Source organism: Mus musculus, chromosome 11, assembly GCF_000001635.26.
Source record: "Mus musculus strain C57BL/6J chromosome 11, GRCm38.p6 C57BL/6J".
NCBI classification, from domain to species: domain Eukaryota; kingdom Metazoa; phylum Chordata; class Mammalia; order Rodentia; family Muridae; genus Mus; species Mus musculus.
This window is the reverse complement of record NC_000077.6, coordinates 121,574,269-121,592,399: the sequence shown is the minus strand read 5'-3', so window position 1 is coordinate 121,592,399 and position 18,131 is coordinate 121,574,269. Positions and strand designations below refer to the sequence as shown.

Genomic DNA, 18,131 nt, shown 5'->3' with positions numbered 1-18,131 from the left:
CAGTACAATTTCTATGTACTCTCAAATGGCACAGTTAATATAAAACAAAACATTTTTTCCCTTCCCAGCAGAAGGAATGTGGGGATGGAGGGTGTTCTTTATGTGGACAAGAGCTCAAACGGCACCGGTGGAACCTGGTTTACAGAATACGGGTTTCTCGGCATCTCTAACAGGAGGGTTTGCAGAACATAGAGTTTGGAACCAATCTCAGCCCAGTAAGTTGAAGCTAGATGATGCAGCGTCACACAGAATAGGGGGCTGCGTGGCATATCCTTGGATCCCAATCTCCTCCAACTCAATCCAAGCCTTCCATTCAAACTCTTCCCAAAACTAAGGAGAAAGGAACTGAGGAGGGACAGGGTGAAGATCAGTACGGGGAGACCCCTCAGTACACCACACAGATGCTACATGCACTAATCAAACAGCAAAGAATACCATAATCCTGGCTGGTGGGACCGGATTATGCACAGTGTTTTAAAAGAAAAGTCTGAGACATCAACCATGAGGCCTACAACTTTAACCAGGAAAACTATCACAATCCCAGATTTCCACAGAATGATAATGTTGCCTAAGAAACAAAACAGAAGGAAACACAGGTTGGCAGGGCTCACGTAAACATAACTGTGTTTCCAGTCCTCACCTGGCACATCACTGCCTTTCCAAAATATCAACAATCACAGCTTACTGCCTAAAAAATGTGTCACATGTCACAGCTCTGCTTCTGCAAGGCCACCTGACCCTGAGGCATGGACAGGAGCTTGAGCATCTATCTGCTCAAGCACAGTCTCTTTTGTGTTTCTTCATCTTCATGCCAATACTTTCCACACCAGCACTCAGGCATGACCTAAGCAAACCATTACTAGCAAAACAGAGGGAAAAACTTTGGTAAAGACAGAAAGTATAGTAAGAGAGAGGAATTTGTGGTTACTAATGGTCATTCTAGCCTACCTGTGCAAACCATGCAGGCCTAATGACAGTATTGAAAACTGTCGGGTTAGTGCATGAAGGGGCCACTGAGACAGGCACTAAGACAGGCACTGAGACAGGCACTGAGGACAGCCACTGAGACAGCCACTGAGACAGGCACTGTGGACAGCACTAGCGTCACTCTCTGGGCAGGGGAAAGAAATCTTGCTTAGCATACCTTGATCTGTTGTCTGGAATGGCTTGAAACAAGGTGAAGACTCCTGAGAGTGTCATTTATCAGCCACTGCCAACCTTCTGCCAAAAGAGCAAAGAAACAGCCCACCTCAGAATACTTCGCTGATCCTGAGAACAAACATCTTCTGCTTACTCTTAGAGCAGATGGTGACTTCTCTCTCGAGAACATTCTTCCAACTGCACAAAAGCCCAAGAGCCCCAGTTCCAGGAAGAAGCCCACCTCAGGCTGCTCAGAGTCATCTCCCTCAACACCCTGCTATCACCATCACTGTGGAGAAAATGCAATTCACTGTTAAACCAAAGACTTGCACACTGTGTTTGGGAACTTTTTGTTTTGTTTACAGTTGCAAGCTTCAAGTGATCTTTTCCTATCTCTCTCCCTCAATTTCTTCTGATCCCTGACAATTTAAACCCAACTTCAACTCAACTACATCCAATAAATGAGTTGAGATATACTCACTGTCTCCAGCTAAATAAAATTAGTAACTTTAGACAGGGTATGCAGGCCTGGGACTGCCCTTTGTGTAGCACTAGGATTATTAGATAATAAATGAGTACCTGGCCATCTAGACTGTCATCTACCTGGGACAGAAATGCTCAGGATTGGGTACAATGGTGACAGGCAGAGCCACAGACAATGGTGGAGCCCAGAAGGACTCCCTGCCCTTTCTGGAAGAGGATGACAGGAGTTTGCAGCAATTTCAAGACAATAGCAATGCTGTGATCCTTTAAACTATAGTGCATCATCCACCCACCCTGCAGGTTCATCTCTTACTTTGAACTTGAATAACTGTAAGGAAATGTTATCTATGTGGTTGAGGAAAGCACCTACCGACAGTGGCGTCCCCTTTAAATGGCATTCTGGAAAGTGACAGCTTCTCTATTAAGATGCACACTATGGAAAAAGAAAAAGAAAACACATTATTTTTCCAAAATGACTCTTACAGCTGACCTCACTACATCTTAAACAGGGTATAGCCAGCACCTAACCTTCCCTCCCACCTCTCATGCTGGCAAGTCCAGGCTATCTCCCCAGATGGATACTAGGAAGAAGATACTCCAGACCTATCCTGAAGACAGAAGCTTGGGGAGCCCTCTTAAAGAACCTGTGTGAACTCAAGAGATCCAAGTAAGGTTAAGAACACTTCAAGTCAGGTACGGCCAGTGGAGGAGCACCTTAGCCTCACTTGGCCGTGGGATAATCTAGACCGTCACTTGATTGTATTTAGTCTGGTAGAGTTTCTAGAGAAGCTTCCCAGAGGAGAAAAGACCCACCTTGAATGTGGGCAACACCGTTGCATGGTTTTCTCTCCATGATCAAATAAAATGGAACATTAGCATCACCCCATTTCTATACTTTCTAATCGCACATACTATGTAACCAGAGCCTCACACTCCTACAGCTACAACCACAGCTGTTCTCGCTGCCTCAGTTTCCCTGCCATGATGGGTCTGTGTAAGGGGAGATGCTGATACTAACGTATAGTTCCCAAATTGGTTCTTGACTTGTTATTAAAGAAGGCCGAAGCTGGGCGGTGGTGGTGCATGCCTTTAATCTCAGCACTTGGGACAGAGGCAGGCAGATTTCTGAGTTCAAGGCCAGCTTGGTCTACAGAGTGAATTCCAGGACAGCCAAGGCTACACAAAGAAACCTGTCTTGGAAGAAAAAAAAAAAAAGCCCCTCTCATTCCCTTCATCTCTCTTTTCCTCCTGGGACCCAGAAGTCCAACCTGTACCTTCTGCCCAGCAATTGGCTCGGTCTTCTTCTTCTTCTTCTTTTTTTTTTTTAAATACATGCAACATCAAACTACAAGCTAAAATAAGCCTTCCTTTCTGGTATTTTTCTGTTTTGTTTTTTTCTTTCTGATATTTTGTAATAGCAATGGAAGCAGTTCAGTGACCCAGGCCCTGAGGTCAGTCTTGTCTCACAAAATGACAACTACAACAGAAAAAACAAAATTACCTACTTAGGAAACAATGGCTGTCCTGGACCCAAATATACATTCCCCAAGGAAAAAAGTCTCAAAGGCTACATAGTCAGAGCGCTTGAATGAACACCTAGCGGCACACAAGCATAGGACAGGTGAGCACCTGGGGTTTATAGATGGAGGGCAAGTATGCAGGTTCCATAAATGTTGGGGGGGGCATCTTGAGGCCACAGGTATAAGGGAGGTGAACACTTGGGTCATACCAGTGTAGGATAGGTAAGCACCTGAGATTCAGAAATACAGGGAGGGAAGCACCAGAGATCCATAGGTGTAGGAGAGATAAGCACCTGGAATCCAGGGATATAAGGCAAGAGGATGTCTAGGGATATAACAGATGTAAGGCACAAGGTCATTATAGAAGCACAATGCAGTGCAGTCCTAAGAATCAGATTGGTAAAACCTACTGCCCTCAGAGATGGGCCTGGATGTTGCTCTGGTGAATGCTAGTCATCTATTAGTGCTGCTATCTGATTTGTGACATAATAAAATAATGACTCAATCCACGGTTGGGAACAAAACAGGCTGGCATGCCATTAAATCACATAGAGAAGACAACTTAAGGCAGTGGTCAAATGCAGTAACATCTGAACATCTCTATCAGCAGAGGAGGAGCTGTGCATGCAAGGAGCTGTGTGGGAAACTAGCCGAAAGGGCCGTACTTCAGAGTGGTCACTCTCTGCCAGATATGGCCTGCCTGGGCACCACCTGAATTCAGATGCTCACACCTGCCTCTCCTTTGTGCTGCCATCCCCTCTTGTTTTCCACATACACATCATCACATGGCAATGCAGAAAGAGAATTTTAAGTATGTTTCTCTTATTTATAAACCTAGAATCTCATGCCAATCAACATGAACAGGGACAAACTCCCTGAAGTATGGTGCTAAGTGATAAAGCCTCTATTGTAATAACAGGACCAGGGACAGACGCAGGTGACACAGGTGGGCACAGCCAGTCCCTCTCCTTATACCATCTGCCCACAGTGACTCCTTGGTCTGTCCTCACACTCACTGGTGCCTTCTCACACCTGTTCTTAGAGTCATCACTTGGGTTCTCCCTCACACTCCCCCAGAATGACCACTTGGGTCCCCCTCTTCACGCCTGAGTGATGGCTCAGGCCCCTCACCTCATCCCTGGCCCCTGTTTGTCAATGCCTGCTCAACCTCCTCCTCATCACACTGCTACAACAGCCCAGTTGGTCTCTTTATATACACTACACTAAAATGAAAACATTTAGTGGGCTTTCTTCTGAATAATTTGTAATTCTTTAAAAACAATATAAACATGTAAAGCAAATATGTGCCCATAACATTCTGCTGACGGCCAGTCACCGTGTTACAGTTGATGGGCACACCTCACAGTTCAGATACATGAGGAGAACATGTTGATTCCAATAGACATCCTTTTCTTTCTTTTTTTTTAAAGATTTATTCATTTATTATGTATGTGAGTACACTGTTGCTATCATCAGACACACCAGAAAAGGGAACCAGATTTCCATTACAGATGGTTGTGAGCCACCATGTGGTTGCTGGGAATTGAACTCAGGACCGCTAGAAGAGCAGTTAGTGCTCTTAACCACTGGGCCATGTCTCCAGCCTGACATCCTTTTCATAAGTCCACTACCAAGTATCATATCTCTACTTCCAAATACTCAGGCCCGGCCAGGCAGTGGTGGTGCGTGCCTTTAATCCCAGCACTCGGGAGGCAGATTTCTGAGTTCAAGGCTAGCCTGGTCTATAGAGAGAGTTCCAGGACAGCTAGGGCTACACAGAGAAACCCTGTCTCAAAAAAACAAAACAAAACAAAACAAAACAAAAAACCCACCAAATTCTCAGTCCCAAAGCAAGTCTCAACAGATATAAGAAAATTGAAATAACTCCTGTATGTAACCAGATCATCATGGATTAAAGCTGGACTCCATCAACAACAGAAACAACAGAAAGCCTATAAACTCAGAAAAACTAAACAACTCTCTACTCATTGACCACTGGGTCAAGGAAGGAAGGAAGGAAAATCAAATCAATGAAAATGAATACACAACATACCCAAACTTATGAAACACAAGGAAAGAATGCTAAGAAGAAAGTTCATAGAACTATGAACCTTCATAGAGAAATTAGTGAGATCTCACATTAGCAACTTCATAGCACACCTGAAAGCTCTAAAGAAAAAAGAAGCCAACATACCCAAGAGGACTAGACAGCAGGAAATAGTCAAACCCAGGGCTGAAATGAATAAACTAGAAACAAAGAAAACGATACAAAAAAGCCAAGAAGCCAAGAGTTGATTCTTTGAGAAAAATCAACAATACAGACAGGCCCTTAGCCAAACTAACAAAAAGGCAAAGAGAAAATATCAAAATTAACAAAATCAAAAATGAAAAGGGAGACATAACAGATACTGAGGAAATCCAAAGAATCATTAGGTCTTACTCTAAAAAATCTGTACTCCACAAAATTGGAAAATCTAAACAAAATGGACAATTTTCTTGATAGAAACTACTTACTAAAGTTAAATCAAGGTCAGGTAAACAATTAAACAATTTAAATAGACCTATAACCCCTAGGGGAATATAAGCAGTCATTAAAAATCTACCAACCAAAAAAAAAGTCCAGGGCCAGATGGTTTTAGTGCAGAATTCTACCGACTTTCAAAACAGAGCTAATAACAATAGTCCTCAAATTATTCCACAAAATAGAAACAAAAGAAACATGGCCAAATTAGTTTTATGAGGCCACAGTCACTCTGATACTGAAACCACACAAAGACTCAACAAAGAAAGAGAATTGCAGACCAATTTCCTTTATGAACTTCCATGCAAAAATACTCAATAAAATATTTGCAAACCGAATACAAGAACATGTGAAAAACAACATCTACTATGATCAAGCACATTTCATCCCAGAGATGCAGGGATGGTTCAATGTTTGAAAATCCATCGATGTAATCCACCATACAAACAAAAGAAAAGAAAAAAAAAAACAACCCTACATCATCATTTCATTAGATGCTGAAAAAGCCTTTGACAAAATCCAGCACCCCTTCACAATAAGTCTTGGAGAGATCAGGGACACAAGGCACATACCTAAACACAATAAAGGAATATACAGAAAGCCAATAGCCAACATCAAATTAAATGGAGAGAAACTTAAGGCAACTCCACTAAAACCAAGGACAAGGCTGCCCACTCTCTCCACATCCATTCAATACAGTACTTGAAGGTTTAGCTAAAGCAGTAAAACAACTAATGGAGATCAAGGAGGAACAAACTGGAAAGGAAGAACTCAAAGCATTGCTACTCGCAGATGATGACAGTATACATAAGTGACTTCAAAACTCTACCAGAGAACTCCTGCAACTAATAAACACCTCAGCAAGGTGCTGGGTACAAATTAACTCAAAAAACAGAATCAGTACTCCTCCTCATTATAAACAATAAACAGGCCAAGAAAGAAACTACGGAGACAACACCCTTCTCAATAGCCACACACATAAAATATGTCGGTGTAACTCTAAACAAACAAGTGAAAGACCTGTGTGATAAGAACTTCAAGTCTTTGAAGAAAGAAACTGAAGGAGACATCAGAAGATGGAAAGATCTCCTATGCTCATGGATCGGTAGAATTAACATAGTAAAAAATGGCCATCTTACCAAAAAGCAATCTACATATTCAATGCAATTTCCATAAAAATTCCAACTCAATTCTTTATATACCTTGAAAGGGCAATTTTCAGCTTCATATGGAAAAACAAAAAATACAGGATAGTTAAAACAACCCTGTAGGGGGCTGGCGAGATGGCTCAGTGGTTAAGAGCGCCGACTGCTCTTCTGAAGGTCCCGAGTTCAAATCCCAGCAACCACATGGTGGCTCACAACCATCCATAACGAAATCTGATGCCCTCTTCTGGAGTGTCTGAAGACAGCTACAGTGTACTTACATATAATAAATAAATAAATCTTTAAAAAAAAAAAAAAAACCCTGTAAAATAAAAGAACTATGCACACTTGATTTTTCACAAAGAAGCTAAAACTATACAATGGAAAAGAAAAAGCCTCTTTAACAAATGTCGATAGTCTGACTGGACGTCTGCATGTGGAAGAATGCAAATAGATCCTTAGCTATCACACTGCGCAAAATTCAACTCCAAATAGATTAAAGGCCTCAGTGTAAGACTGAATGCACTAAGTCTGATAGAAGAAAAAATGGGGAATAGCCTTGAACTCACTGGCACAGGAGACATCGTCCTGAACAGAACACCAACTTCAGGCACTAAAATCAACAGTTAATAAATGGGACCTGATGAACCCGAAAAGCCTCTGTAAGGCAAAGGACAAAGTGGCAGCCTCCAGACTGGGAAGAACTCTATACCAGTCCTCCATCCGACAGAGGGGCAATATCCAAAATATATAAAGAACTCAAGAAATTAGACATCAACAAACCAAATAACCCAATTTAAAAAATGGGGTACAGATCTAAACAGGATTCCTGACAGAGGAATCTGTAATGGTTGAAAAGCACTTAAAGAAATGTTTAACACTAATGGAACATCGTTCACTAGGAAGATCCTGTCCTTTATCTTATAGACAGTTCTTGACCTTTTATGGACAGAGTTGATTTAATTCAAATGAAATTCCTCCAGGTGATAGGCTCTATATTGAGACCTGAATAATTTCTCTGTGCTACATGACCAACATTCCACCACCCTCTCCCTTCTCTCCTGCTTACTCAGTGATTCCTCAGACCTAAGCAGTGATTGCAGAAATCTGTACAGACTCTCATTTCCACTTCCCATCTCCACTCTCTGTGCAGTATGGCACCATGTACAATGTAGACTTTAACTCACTGTTCTATAAACTTTTGTCATTTATGGAACACCCATGTCCTTTTTCACAGTAACAGTTCACTGTCTGTTTTATTATTTACTGAAATGAAATGATTTTTCCTTTTTAATAAATATATTTGATTAGAAAAAAAAGAAATGTTTAACATTCTTAGTCACTAGGGAAATGCAAATCAAAATGACTCTGAGAGTCCATTTTACACCCATCAGAATGGCTAAAATCAAAAACTCAAGTGACAGCACATGCAGGCAATGATGTGGAGCAATGGAGCACTCCTCCATTGCTGGTGAGAGTGCAAACTAGTACAGTTGATTTCTACTCTGGAAATTTGGCGGTTTCTAAAGAAAATTGGGAATAGTTCTCTCTCAAGTCCCAGCTATACTACTCCTGGGCATATGCCCAAAAGATGTTCCACCAAGCCACCAGGACACTTGCTCGACTATGGTCACAGAAGCTTTATTGGTAGTAGCCAGAAACTGGAAACAACCCAGATGTCCCTCAACTGAGAATGAATAAGGAAAATGTAATATGTTTACACAATGGAATATTACTCAGCTATTAAAAACAATGACATTATGAAATTTACAGGCAAATGGAAGGAATTAGGAAAGATCACTCTGAGTGAGGAACTGAGATCCAGAAAGACAAACATGTTATGTTCTTATTTATAAGTGGTTATCAGCCATAAACTACAGTATAACCAAGCTACAATCCACAGAAACCAAATAACAAGGAGGGCCCAAGGGGGAATTCCTGAATCTCACTCAGAAGGGAAAATAGAATGGACATTGGGAGTGGAGAGAAGGAACTGGGAGGGGGGAGGGGGAGAAGGAGAACAGGAGGATCAAGTGTGGGGAGGGTAGAGAGAGAGAGAGAGAGAGAAAGAGAGAGAGAGAAAGCGAACTAGAATTGGTGCTGGTAATGGTAGTAGGGAATCTCTGGGATTTTCCTAGAAACCTAGGATGATGGAAACTCCCAGAAATCTGTGGGGTGACTCTAGGTAAGACTCCTAACAACTATGGAACCTCAAACTCTCATCTCCTGTAGCCAGGCAGGACTTCTAATAGAGAGATGGGGTCACAAACCCAGTCACAAAGCCTTTGACCCAAAATTTGTCCTGCCTAAAGATGTGCAGGGGTAAAGATGGAACAGAAATTGATGGAACAGCCAACCAATTTCTGGCTCGACTTGAGACCCAGATAAGCCAGCAAGAACCTGAGTTTTCTATCATATTCAACTAACTAGGAATATTCACCTGATTATGCTGTAAGATTCCTTGGACATTAACATACGATCTAAGAAACCATTCCTTGTTCTGCAGTACTTAGTACATAGAAGAAATTGGCAGCTGATATATCCCTATGCCTAATCACAGTGACCAGTCCTGTGGCATGTAAGACACATCAGAGCCCCACAGATTGACATAGGGTAACTAGATATACTAGGCTAGGAAGCATGTCTGCATATCCCTGACTGCATACCGAGAGCAAGCCAGGGGCAGTAGCAAGATCTCCAACAGAAGGGAACAGCTACCACCTGTTACTGGGAGGTCTGGTCTGACCTCAGGGTACTCTTCCCCCATATTCAAGTGAAGGACAGCAGCTTCTGACCCCAGACCTACCTGCTTGTCTCATAAGCTCTCCTCCAAGACCCCTGAAAACCAAAGGAAGAAGACAGTTAAAGTCTTTTACACATGAAACACCCCACTAAGCAACAGATACACCTTCAGGCCCCCAAAACTATGACAGTTTTCAATAATCAGGTGATTTAGCGCTACATTTTTGGAAAAACCCAAAATTGCCATGAAAAGATCATCCTCGGGCAGACTCCCGTCCTTTTAGCTTCCACAGGACACTTGGTCATCACCAATATATCACACAGAACCAATCCCAAATGCTGCTTAACACACTCCACAATGCCAAGACGACCGTCACATGGCCCAAAGCTGTAGTACACTCATGTTCATCATCACGCTGTCTGCGAGAAGCTATCGAACCCGATGGAGATAAGTACACTGTGACCATCAAAGGCACGGCCATCAGCAGCCACCCCAGTCGTCATCCTCCTACTGAGGGCCTGAGATGCCACTTCTCTGACACCTTGTAGCTTACAAGCTCTCCAAATAAAGTCACACTGTTCTCCCAAATTCTGTACTATTTAAGTCTCTTCTGTAGCTTTAAGCAAACACTATAAGAATTAAATAGAAAAACATTTTTTTTTTTTACATATGGGAGTTTTGCCTGCTTGTATTTCAGAGTGTCATTTGCATACCTGGAGCCCATGGAGGCCAGAAAAGAGCATTAAATCCCCAGAACTGGAATTAACAGATGGCTGTGAATTGTCATGTGGGTGCTGGGAAGCAAACCTGAGTCCTCTAGAAAAGCAGCCAGCACTCTCAGTTGCTGAGCCATCTTTCCAGTCCCCCAATTTAAATTATTTTAGTAAGTTTTCTGCAAGGCATTTCATCCTACTGAAACACAACAAAACAAACAAAAAACCCAAGGAATCTTTACTCAAAACCTAGGCAGTTTCAGGAGTAGGTTATGGCAAAAGCAAGAAATAAAAATGTTTCAAAGTCCTCACAGAGAGAAGTGGTTAAGATGGTGAGGCTTATGTGACAGTTCTGACAAGCCCAGAGGCCCAGACTGGGATAATATTAGCCCACAAAAGCTCCCAGGCACAGCATAACTCACTGTGTGTGCCCACCTTCACTGCCTACTCCCAAAGTCTGGAGAGGAGTCAGTAAGAGGCACGGGAAGTAAGGCTCCTCACTTCCAGAGTTCAGGACAGTAAATGTTCAGCCCCACACCACAAAAAGAAACAACACAGCAAGACATGAAAGAGAGGGAGGGGAAAACGGGGAAATCCTGTGTCTAACAGAACTTAGATCCAGAATATACAGAGCTTTTACTGCTCAACAAGACAGATGGTGAATATTTTCAAGGAACTGAATGAGGGCTGGATGTGTTGGCATATGCCTTTAACCCAGCACTCAGGAGACAGGCAGATCTAGGGAACAGAAAAACAAAAACAAACTATTAAGAAGGAGGAGGAGGAGGAAGAAGAGGAGGAAGAAGAAGAAGAGGAAGAGGAGAGGAGGAGGAAGAGGAATAGGAGGAAGAGGAGGAGGAAGAGGAAGAAGAATAGGAGGAAGAAGAGGAGGAGGGGAGGAGGAAACGGAAGGGAAGGAAGAGGAAGGGGAGGAAGAGGAGGAGAAGGAAAAGGAGGAAGAGGAAGAGGAGGGGGAGAAGATGAAGATGAAGACAAAGATGAAGAAGAAGATGAAGACAAGAATAATTCTCAAGGCTAGAAAAATGAATCAGCAGTTAAGAACACTGGCTACTTTTCCAAAGGATGCAGGTTCAATTACCAGTGCCGATGTGACAGCTAACAACCAAGTGCAGGATATCAGACACCTTCTGGCTTCCTTGGGAACAGCATACACATTGACTACAGACATACAGTCAGGAAAACCAGCAATATACATAAAATCAAAATCAATATTTTTAAAAGACCAGAATGAGACATAGTAATACCAATCTAAAATAAAACAAGAGAGATAAATTATATATACAATAAGATGGATGAACCTCAAAAACACTGAGAGAAAGAACCAGACCTAAAGGCTTTACATATTATCCTTCCTGCACAGAGTCTAAAAAAAGGAAGACTGCAGAGACAGAGAGCACTCAAGCTTTCTGACCCCGAGAGCCAACAGCCACCAAGAGCAGTAGGCAACACCTGCTCATTTGGGCAGGACACAATGGTCTTCAGCCACAGAAATGCCAAGGACACACTGAAACATGGGGTGCCATGACCTGTGACTTTAGCTTCCAAAAAGCTGAAAGGCACCAAAGATTTGCAACCATCATTCCCTTGACTACTGGGTTGAGTGACAGTTGCACGTGGAAGAGTGAGGACAGGTGAAGGTCAGCTATTGGCTACTTACAAGGACAACAAGGGACAGCAAACAAAGGTTCCTTTCACCAAGTCTGACAACCTAAATTCCTGGGACCCACAAGATAGAAGGAAAGAACCAACTCCTACAAGTTGGAGTTGTCCTCTGACTGCCACTAGTACACATGGTATGTGTTACACACACACACACACACACACACACACACACACACACACACACGCACGCACATAGATGTAATTTAAGTGCTTCGGTGAACCAACTATTCCACAACACACATTTCCATTAGACACAAGATGTCTTAACTCTGTAGACTTACCTATAGAGATGGCGGTCACAAAGCTAAAATTAAAGAGCCAAAAATCAGTTATTTGAGTTAAAGAATTTGTTATATATATAGTGATGGCTGTCAACACAAGAATGATGGCAGGGTGACAGAGCTGAGCTTTTGACTGCCAGAAAGTCCATCAGGAAGGTCAGAAGACAAAGGCCCCCAACTCACTGTGCCTGGCCTTGGTTAGGTTCTTCAGGTGCATTGCTTCTAAGGGAAAACTAAGGCACACAGTGGGGAGAAAGAGGGTGTCCCCTTCCATCCTAGCCCACTGATAGACACACAAGCATAAAACAAACCCTGACAAATGGCTCTGGAGTCAGTCTTCAGACTCAGAAGTAATTCAGTTTGTTGTGAGTATGTTTGATGTTTGCTGGATATAATTTAGTTTGTTGTTGTGAGTACATCTGATACTTGCTGGATATTCACACAACTACTGTCAGTTCACAACCCCTTCATACACATCTGTAATTCCCACAAAACTAAAAGTAGCAGCCCTGTCACCACCCATGTTCCTCAGCAACAGGAAACCCTAGCAATGGAGGACACAGAGCCTCCATTCCTTCAGCCACTGCATAGGGCTGCCCTCAACACCCTCACTTCAAGAATGCCTGACAAGAATGCCAGGCTCCACTTGGAAGCAAGAAATATAAAACTAATCAAATGGCCTCACCATAGTCATGATCTGAGACAAACAGTTCGTTAGTATAAAAAGAGGAAAATTGTATGGAATAGAAAAATATTTACATTAATCCCAGCACTTGGGAGGCAGAGGCAGGCAGATTTCTGAGTTCAAGGCCTGCCTGGTCTACAAAGTAAGTGCCAGGACAGCTAGGGCTATACAGAGAAACCCTGACTTGAAAAAAACAAAAACCAAAAAACAAAAACAAAAAAATAATTTAATTCCTTAGGAAATAAATTACTTTTTCTTTTATGTCATAGATGGCTTTGAGAATCTCAAACTCCCAGAAAAAACATACACATTTTCTTCTAGTCCCCAAAATGTGTAAAATTCAGTATTAAATTTCAGGACAGTAGAAATTAGAGCCACAGAAGCAAAGGCCTTTGTTTTATGGGTACTTGACACTCCAGAAGGACTGTCTGGTCCAAACAGAGGGGACATGCCCATCCCTCACCTGGGAACTCCTGTTAAGGCCCACAGTGAAACACCAACACAGCCCTGAGACCTACACAATGCCCATCCAATAAGATGGATTTTGGCCCCAGAGGATGAATCTATCCCAGTTACCAATTCCAGATAAACCCTCACAGGAGTCATGCTGGTGGAAAGAGCCCATTGGGCCATTGTGTCCTGGTCAATACAATATGCTCAAAGAAGCAGATCCTGTCCAGGTAGAGGGGGTTCAGATGGACCACACAAACCTGCTGGTGGATCTGCTTCAGGCTTTGCACTGCCTTCTCATCCAGATAGTCTGTGACAAGCCTGCAGAAGGTGAGACACAATGCCGAGTTCATAAGGATTACACTGGAGCCCAGGTTCACATAAGCTCAGAAAGATCAGCTTCTTGTTCATGCTCCCACAGCCCCTGAAAATGTGCCACTTCAGCCTTAAATAAAGCTGTATTGGGGGCTGGAGAGATGGCTCAGTGGGTAAAGACACTTGCTGCCAAGACTGACAGCCTGAGTTCAATCCCTGGGACCCACAAGGTAAAACTGATTCCCCTCAAGTTGTCCTATGACTTCCACATGTGCATCTTGGCAAACTCATCCCCATGTGTTTCTGTTTGTCTCTCCCTCTCTCAAATAAATAAATAAGTATAATTTCAACACTTCTTTTATGTATGAGTAGTTTTGCCAGCATGTACATGTATGTGTACCATACTCATGACGGATGTCCATGGAGTCCAGAAGAAGATACTAGAGTCCCTAGAACTGGAGTTACAAGTTTGTGAGCCACCATGAGTGTACTGGGAACTGAACCTGGGTCTTCTGAACTGTTCTTTACCACTGAGTCATATCTCCAGCCCCTAAATATAATTTAAAATATAAAACAAATAGTAAGACAGAGCAACCAGGGAAGGTAAGATACACAATGTCAATCTTTGGCCTCCACACATACACACATGGACAAGTACATCACTCACACACACACACACACACACACACACACACACACAGACACACACACACACAGACACACAATCTGTGTTGGTTACAGAAGGTGGGCATCTGAGTGTTACACCTTTATGCTTACATTCAGTTTGCTAAAGACACAATCTTATTTATTATCAAAACAGAAGCACCTTTACTGACCATTATGCTCCTGCTGACACTGTGGAAGAGTTAAGGCCCCTACAGGGGACATGGATTTCCACAGGTGTTTTCTGTTGTCATCAGAAAGGCTGCTGCTAGTCAACCCAGCACTTAAGTCTTCAGCAGGGGGTACCCTACCTGACTCCCACTGCAGCTCGCTGAACACAGGCTATCAGATAAACTACAGTCTGCACTGAACATCTGATTTTTTTGGAGATATGGTATATGCTAGCAGAATTATGCAGTGTGAGTTACTTATGGATCTGCAACCTCCTGTGCTTTAGGCCAAACTATGCACAGCCACAACACCCTGGGGATCTAATATCCTCTACTTGCTAGGCAGAGCTACGTGGTAACTAACTCCAACTCCCTGGGAGAAGCTACTCTGCTAAGTGAGAGACAGAGCCACACAGAGTCCAGTCCCCTGGAGGTCTGAAATCTCCTGCGTGCTGCACAGAACTACCATACTGCCTAATACCCTGAGGTCACATATCGACCCAGCAACTTGGGAACGGGTCTCAAATGTACCTTACCATCATCACAATGCACTGCAGAGGAAGGTCACGGCCCATGGGACTTTTGCCACAACCAAGGAGAGCAGGGTCATCAACAACTAGGTGCCCATTCTACCCATATAGACTGTGAGCTGTGCTCTGGAGCCAGGGGACAAGCAAATGCCCTTGGGACTGACTGACAGGTAGGAATGAAGTCCATGTGCCCATCTGCTGTCATTTTGGCCTAGGGAGCCACCGTACACAACCACAAAGGACTTATATACAAGTCTCAAGCTCGAAGGGGAAGGAAGGTCACAGACTGTGAGGCACTAAGTCCTTACTCTCGAGGACTCGGCTGCACAGTGACATAAGGAAATCACAGCTCTTGAAATGCACTGTTGTGCATGTCCTTGACCTGTTACTTTATGGTTACATTACAGGCTCAGCCAAAGAGGGAAATATTCAAGGAGAACTTCCAATCTTACCCTGTCTTCCTTTTTCTTCTTTGACTTTTTTTCTCCCCAGAAAGGGTTTCTCTGTGTAGCCCTGCCTGTCATGGAACTCAGAGATCTGCCTCCCTCTGCCTTCTAGGTGCTGGAACTAAAGGTTTGAGCCACTACTGCCTAGCTCAAAGCAGTTTAAATTATTCAAGTGACACATGGGGGCTGAGGAGAAGACTCATCAAGAAAGTATCTTACCATACAAGTCAAACAACTTGAGTTCAGATCCCCAGACCCGGGGAGAAGCCAGACACAATGATGCATTTATATGTGTAATCCCAGGGAGACGAGAGGTACAGACCAGAGAATCAGCTGAAGCTCACAGACACTGTCTCAAACAAAGTGGAACATGAGGAAGATGTTCCTCTGACCTCCGCGCATGTTCTCTGGCACACACGTGCTCCCACATTCACACACAGTGACAAATGACAAGTGCCACCTTTGAACAGTTTCTCTCATCATGTGAGTCATAGCTTTGGGATGATGAGGAGAAACCAGATAGACAAGGAAGCACAGAATTATGACTGACCACCTCAGTGTAAAAATGGAGCCTTAAATACACAAATGATCAACAGTCAGAGCAGGGAAGCTCTTCTCAAACCCCCAAATCACTACTATCACCTAGCTTCACCAATGGCATCTCCTACCTGTTACTCTGTGTGGCCAGCTTGTACAGGGCATAGGTGACCTCTGCACAGGCAAGGATGGCACCATGTCTCGTGTGTAGATCTGGACTCTGTGTCATCAACAGTAGTGCAGGGAATACTGCAATAGTCGGGTTGAGAGACACATAGAACAACACGTTACTTACAAGTATTTCCTCTGAAAGTCAACGCTGTCAGGGTCACCACCACTGTTTCTAATGGGCAGAGCCCCCTCCTGGGCAACCAAGCGATGTCATAGAACACAGCAGATACATCTAGGCATATATACACATACACAGCATATACAACAGTATAGATATCCAGGCACCGATGCCCAGTGAGAGACCACTGAGAAAGAGGTCATGTCTGCTGATTTTCCTGCCTGCACCTCTACCTGCTAGGTGGTGGCAGTACTCTGCCTGAGGAGAGCAAAGGCCACACATCCGTGAAAGGTGACAGGCACTTCCATTCATTACTCCCTCCCAACAAGAACAGAAAACCTCAGCCTCTGACACTTAGGAAGGAGAAAGCAGAACAGCTCCAAATTCCGAGTGCAGGCCAATCTAGAGGCCCCGCCCACTCCAATCAGCCCTGGAGTTCACCATCATCCTTAACCTGCACAGTGCAGCCCACAGTACAATTCCTTGGTTTTTGGATGGCACCTGTGCCTGATGCCACCCAAGGCTGCCACTGGACAAACACACTGCATTTGTCTTCATTGTTCTACCCTGACTTGGCCCAAAGCTTACTCTTTAGCAACAGATTCAGGACTTCATTATCATCACCCACTATGAGAACAGCACATTTCTGTTGTGTCTGTGCATGGGGAGGGGCACACACGTGCACATGTGTGAGAGAGTGCAACAGGCAGTAGTGTGTAAACCTACCGTGCATGGCTATGTACTCGGGTACTTGTGGAGTCAGGTTGTGCAATGCCTTTGCAGACAGTTCTCGGATGGCCCTGAGAAGTAACGGAGCTGTTAGTAAGGACAGATTTACACACTCACACAGCCTTAGGATGGAAACACCCAAAGATCTATCAAAGATGAACAGATAGGTAAAATATGATAGATATAGACAATGCAATATTGTTCAACTAACAAGAAAAAGAATTCTGACACTTGCTATAACAAAAATGATGATTTATAGTCAGCAGATCAAAAACTGCCCAGGTTTCTTGTGTAAGGCTCTAAGTTAAGGATAGTTTTTATATTTTTAAGGGTTATATAAAGAAAAGATAATACATATATGAGTCAGAGACCTAAGGCATTAACTATCTGTCCCTTTAAAGGAAAAGCTGAGGGCTGGAGAGATGTTGCAACGGTTAAGAGCACTGTCTACATTTAGAAAGGTCCTGAATTCAATGCCCAGCAACCACATGGAGGCTCACAACCATCTGTAATGAGATCTGATGCCCTCTTCTGGTGTGTCTGAAGACAGCCACAGTGTACTCATACATAAATAATTCTTTAAAAAGAGAAAAAGGAAAAAAAGAAAGAAAAAGCCAATTGCCCATGCACACATTTCAATATCACGTTACACTTGAAGAAATCTATGAAACAAAGAGAAATATTTCATAATAACAAATATAACAGGATGATGTGCATGATCAATATGGAGGCTTGGGCCAGAGTTTCTTCACGCCAGAGAGCCCCACACTACAGAAACATGGCAGCAGTTAAAAAATACTTTTAAGGCTTTAGTTCTTTTGGAAACCGAAACACTCCCCAGTGAACTACAAAGAAACCACTCTGACACTGGGATTTATGGAAGGGACACCATGATTATATTGCTAATTTCCCCAGCATCTGCATTTGGCTGACCAGGCCTGCCTAGAGATGGTGGCAAAACATGACAGTGCTAACGTCTGAGTTACACACTTGCCTTTCCTCTTTAAAGACACACTTAACTACCTATAAAATACCATGAGAGCCCCAAAGCTTCTACTGTAACTATGAAAACTACCACTAAAGACTGC

At 43.2% G+C, this 18,131-nt stretch overlaps 1 protein-coding gene across 5 annotated transcripts in view; it reads right to left on the bottom strand.

Annotated features, from left to right (window-relative positions):
- Tbcd (tubulin-specific chaperone d) overlaps window positions 1–18,131 on the bottom strand; it is a 165,180-nt gene that overhangs the window by 24,771 nt on the left and 122,278 nt on the right. For all 5 annotated transcript variants that reach the window (NM_029878.4, XM_006531973.4, XM_030245468.1 and 2 more), the window contains 7 exons: window positions 17,041–17,114; window positions 16,157–16,274; window positions 13,625–13,685; window positions 12,230–12,252; window positions 9,616–9,647; window positions 1,994–2,056; window positions 1,145–1,221 (listed from right to left, as the gene is read on the bottom strand). In NM_029878.4, coding sequence (NP_084154.1) covers window positions 1,145–1,221; window positions 1,994–2,056; window positions 9,616–9,647; window positions 12,230–12,252; window positions 13,625–13,685; window positions 16,157–16,274; window positions 17,041–17,114 — 448 coding nt within the window. The remainder of the gene's footprint in view (window positions 1–1,144; window positions 1,222–1,993; window positions 2,057–9,615; window positions 9,648–12,229; window positions 12,253–13,624; window positions 13,686–16,156; window positions 16,275–17,040; window positions 17,115–18,131) is intronic.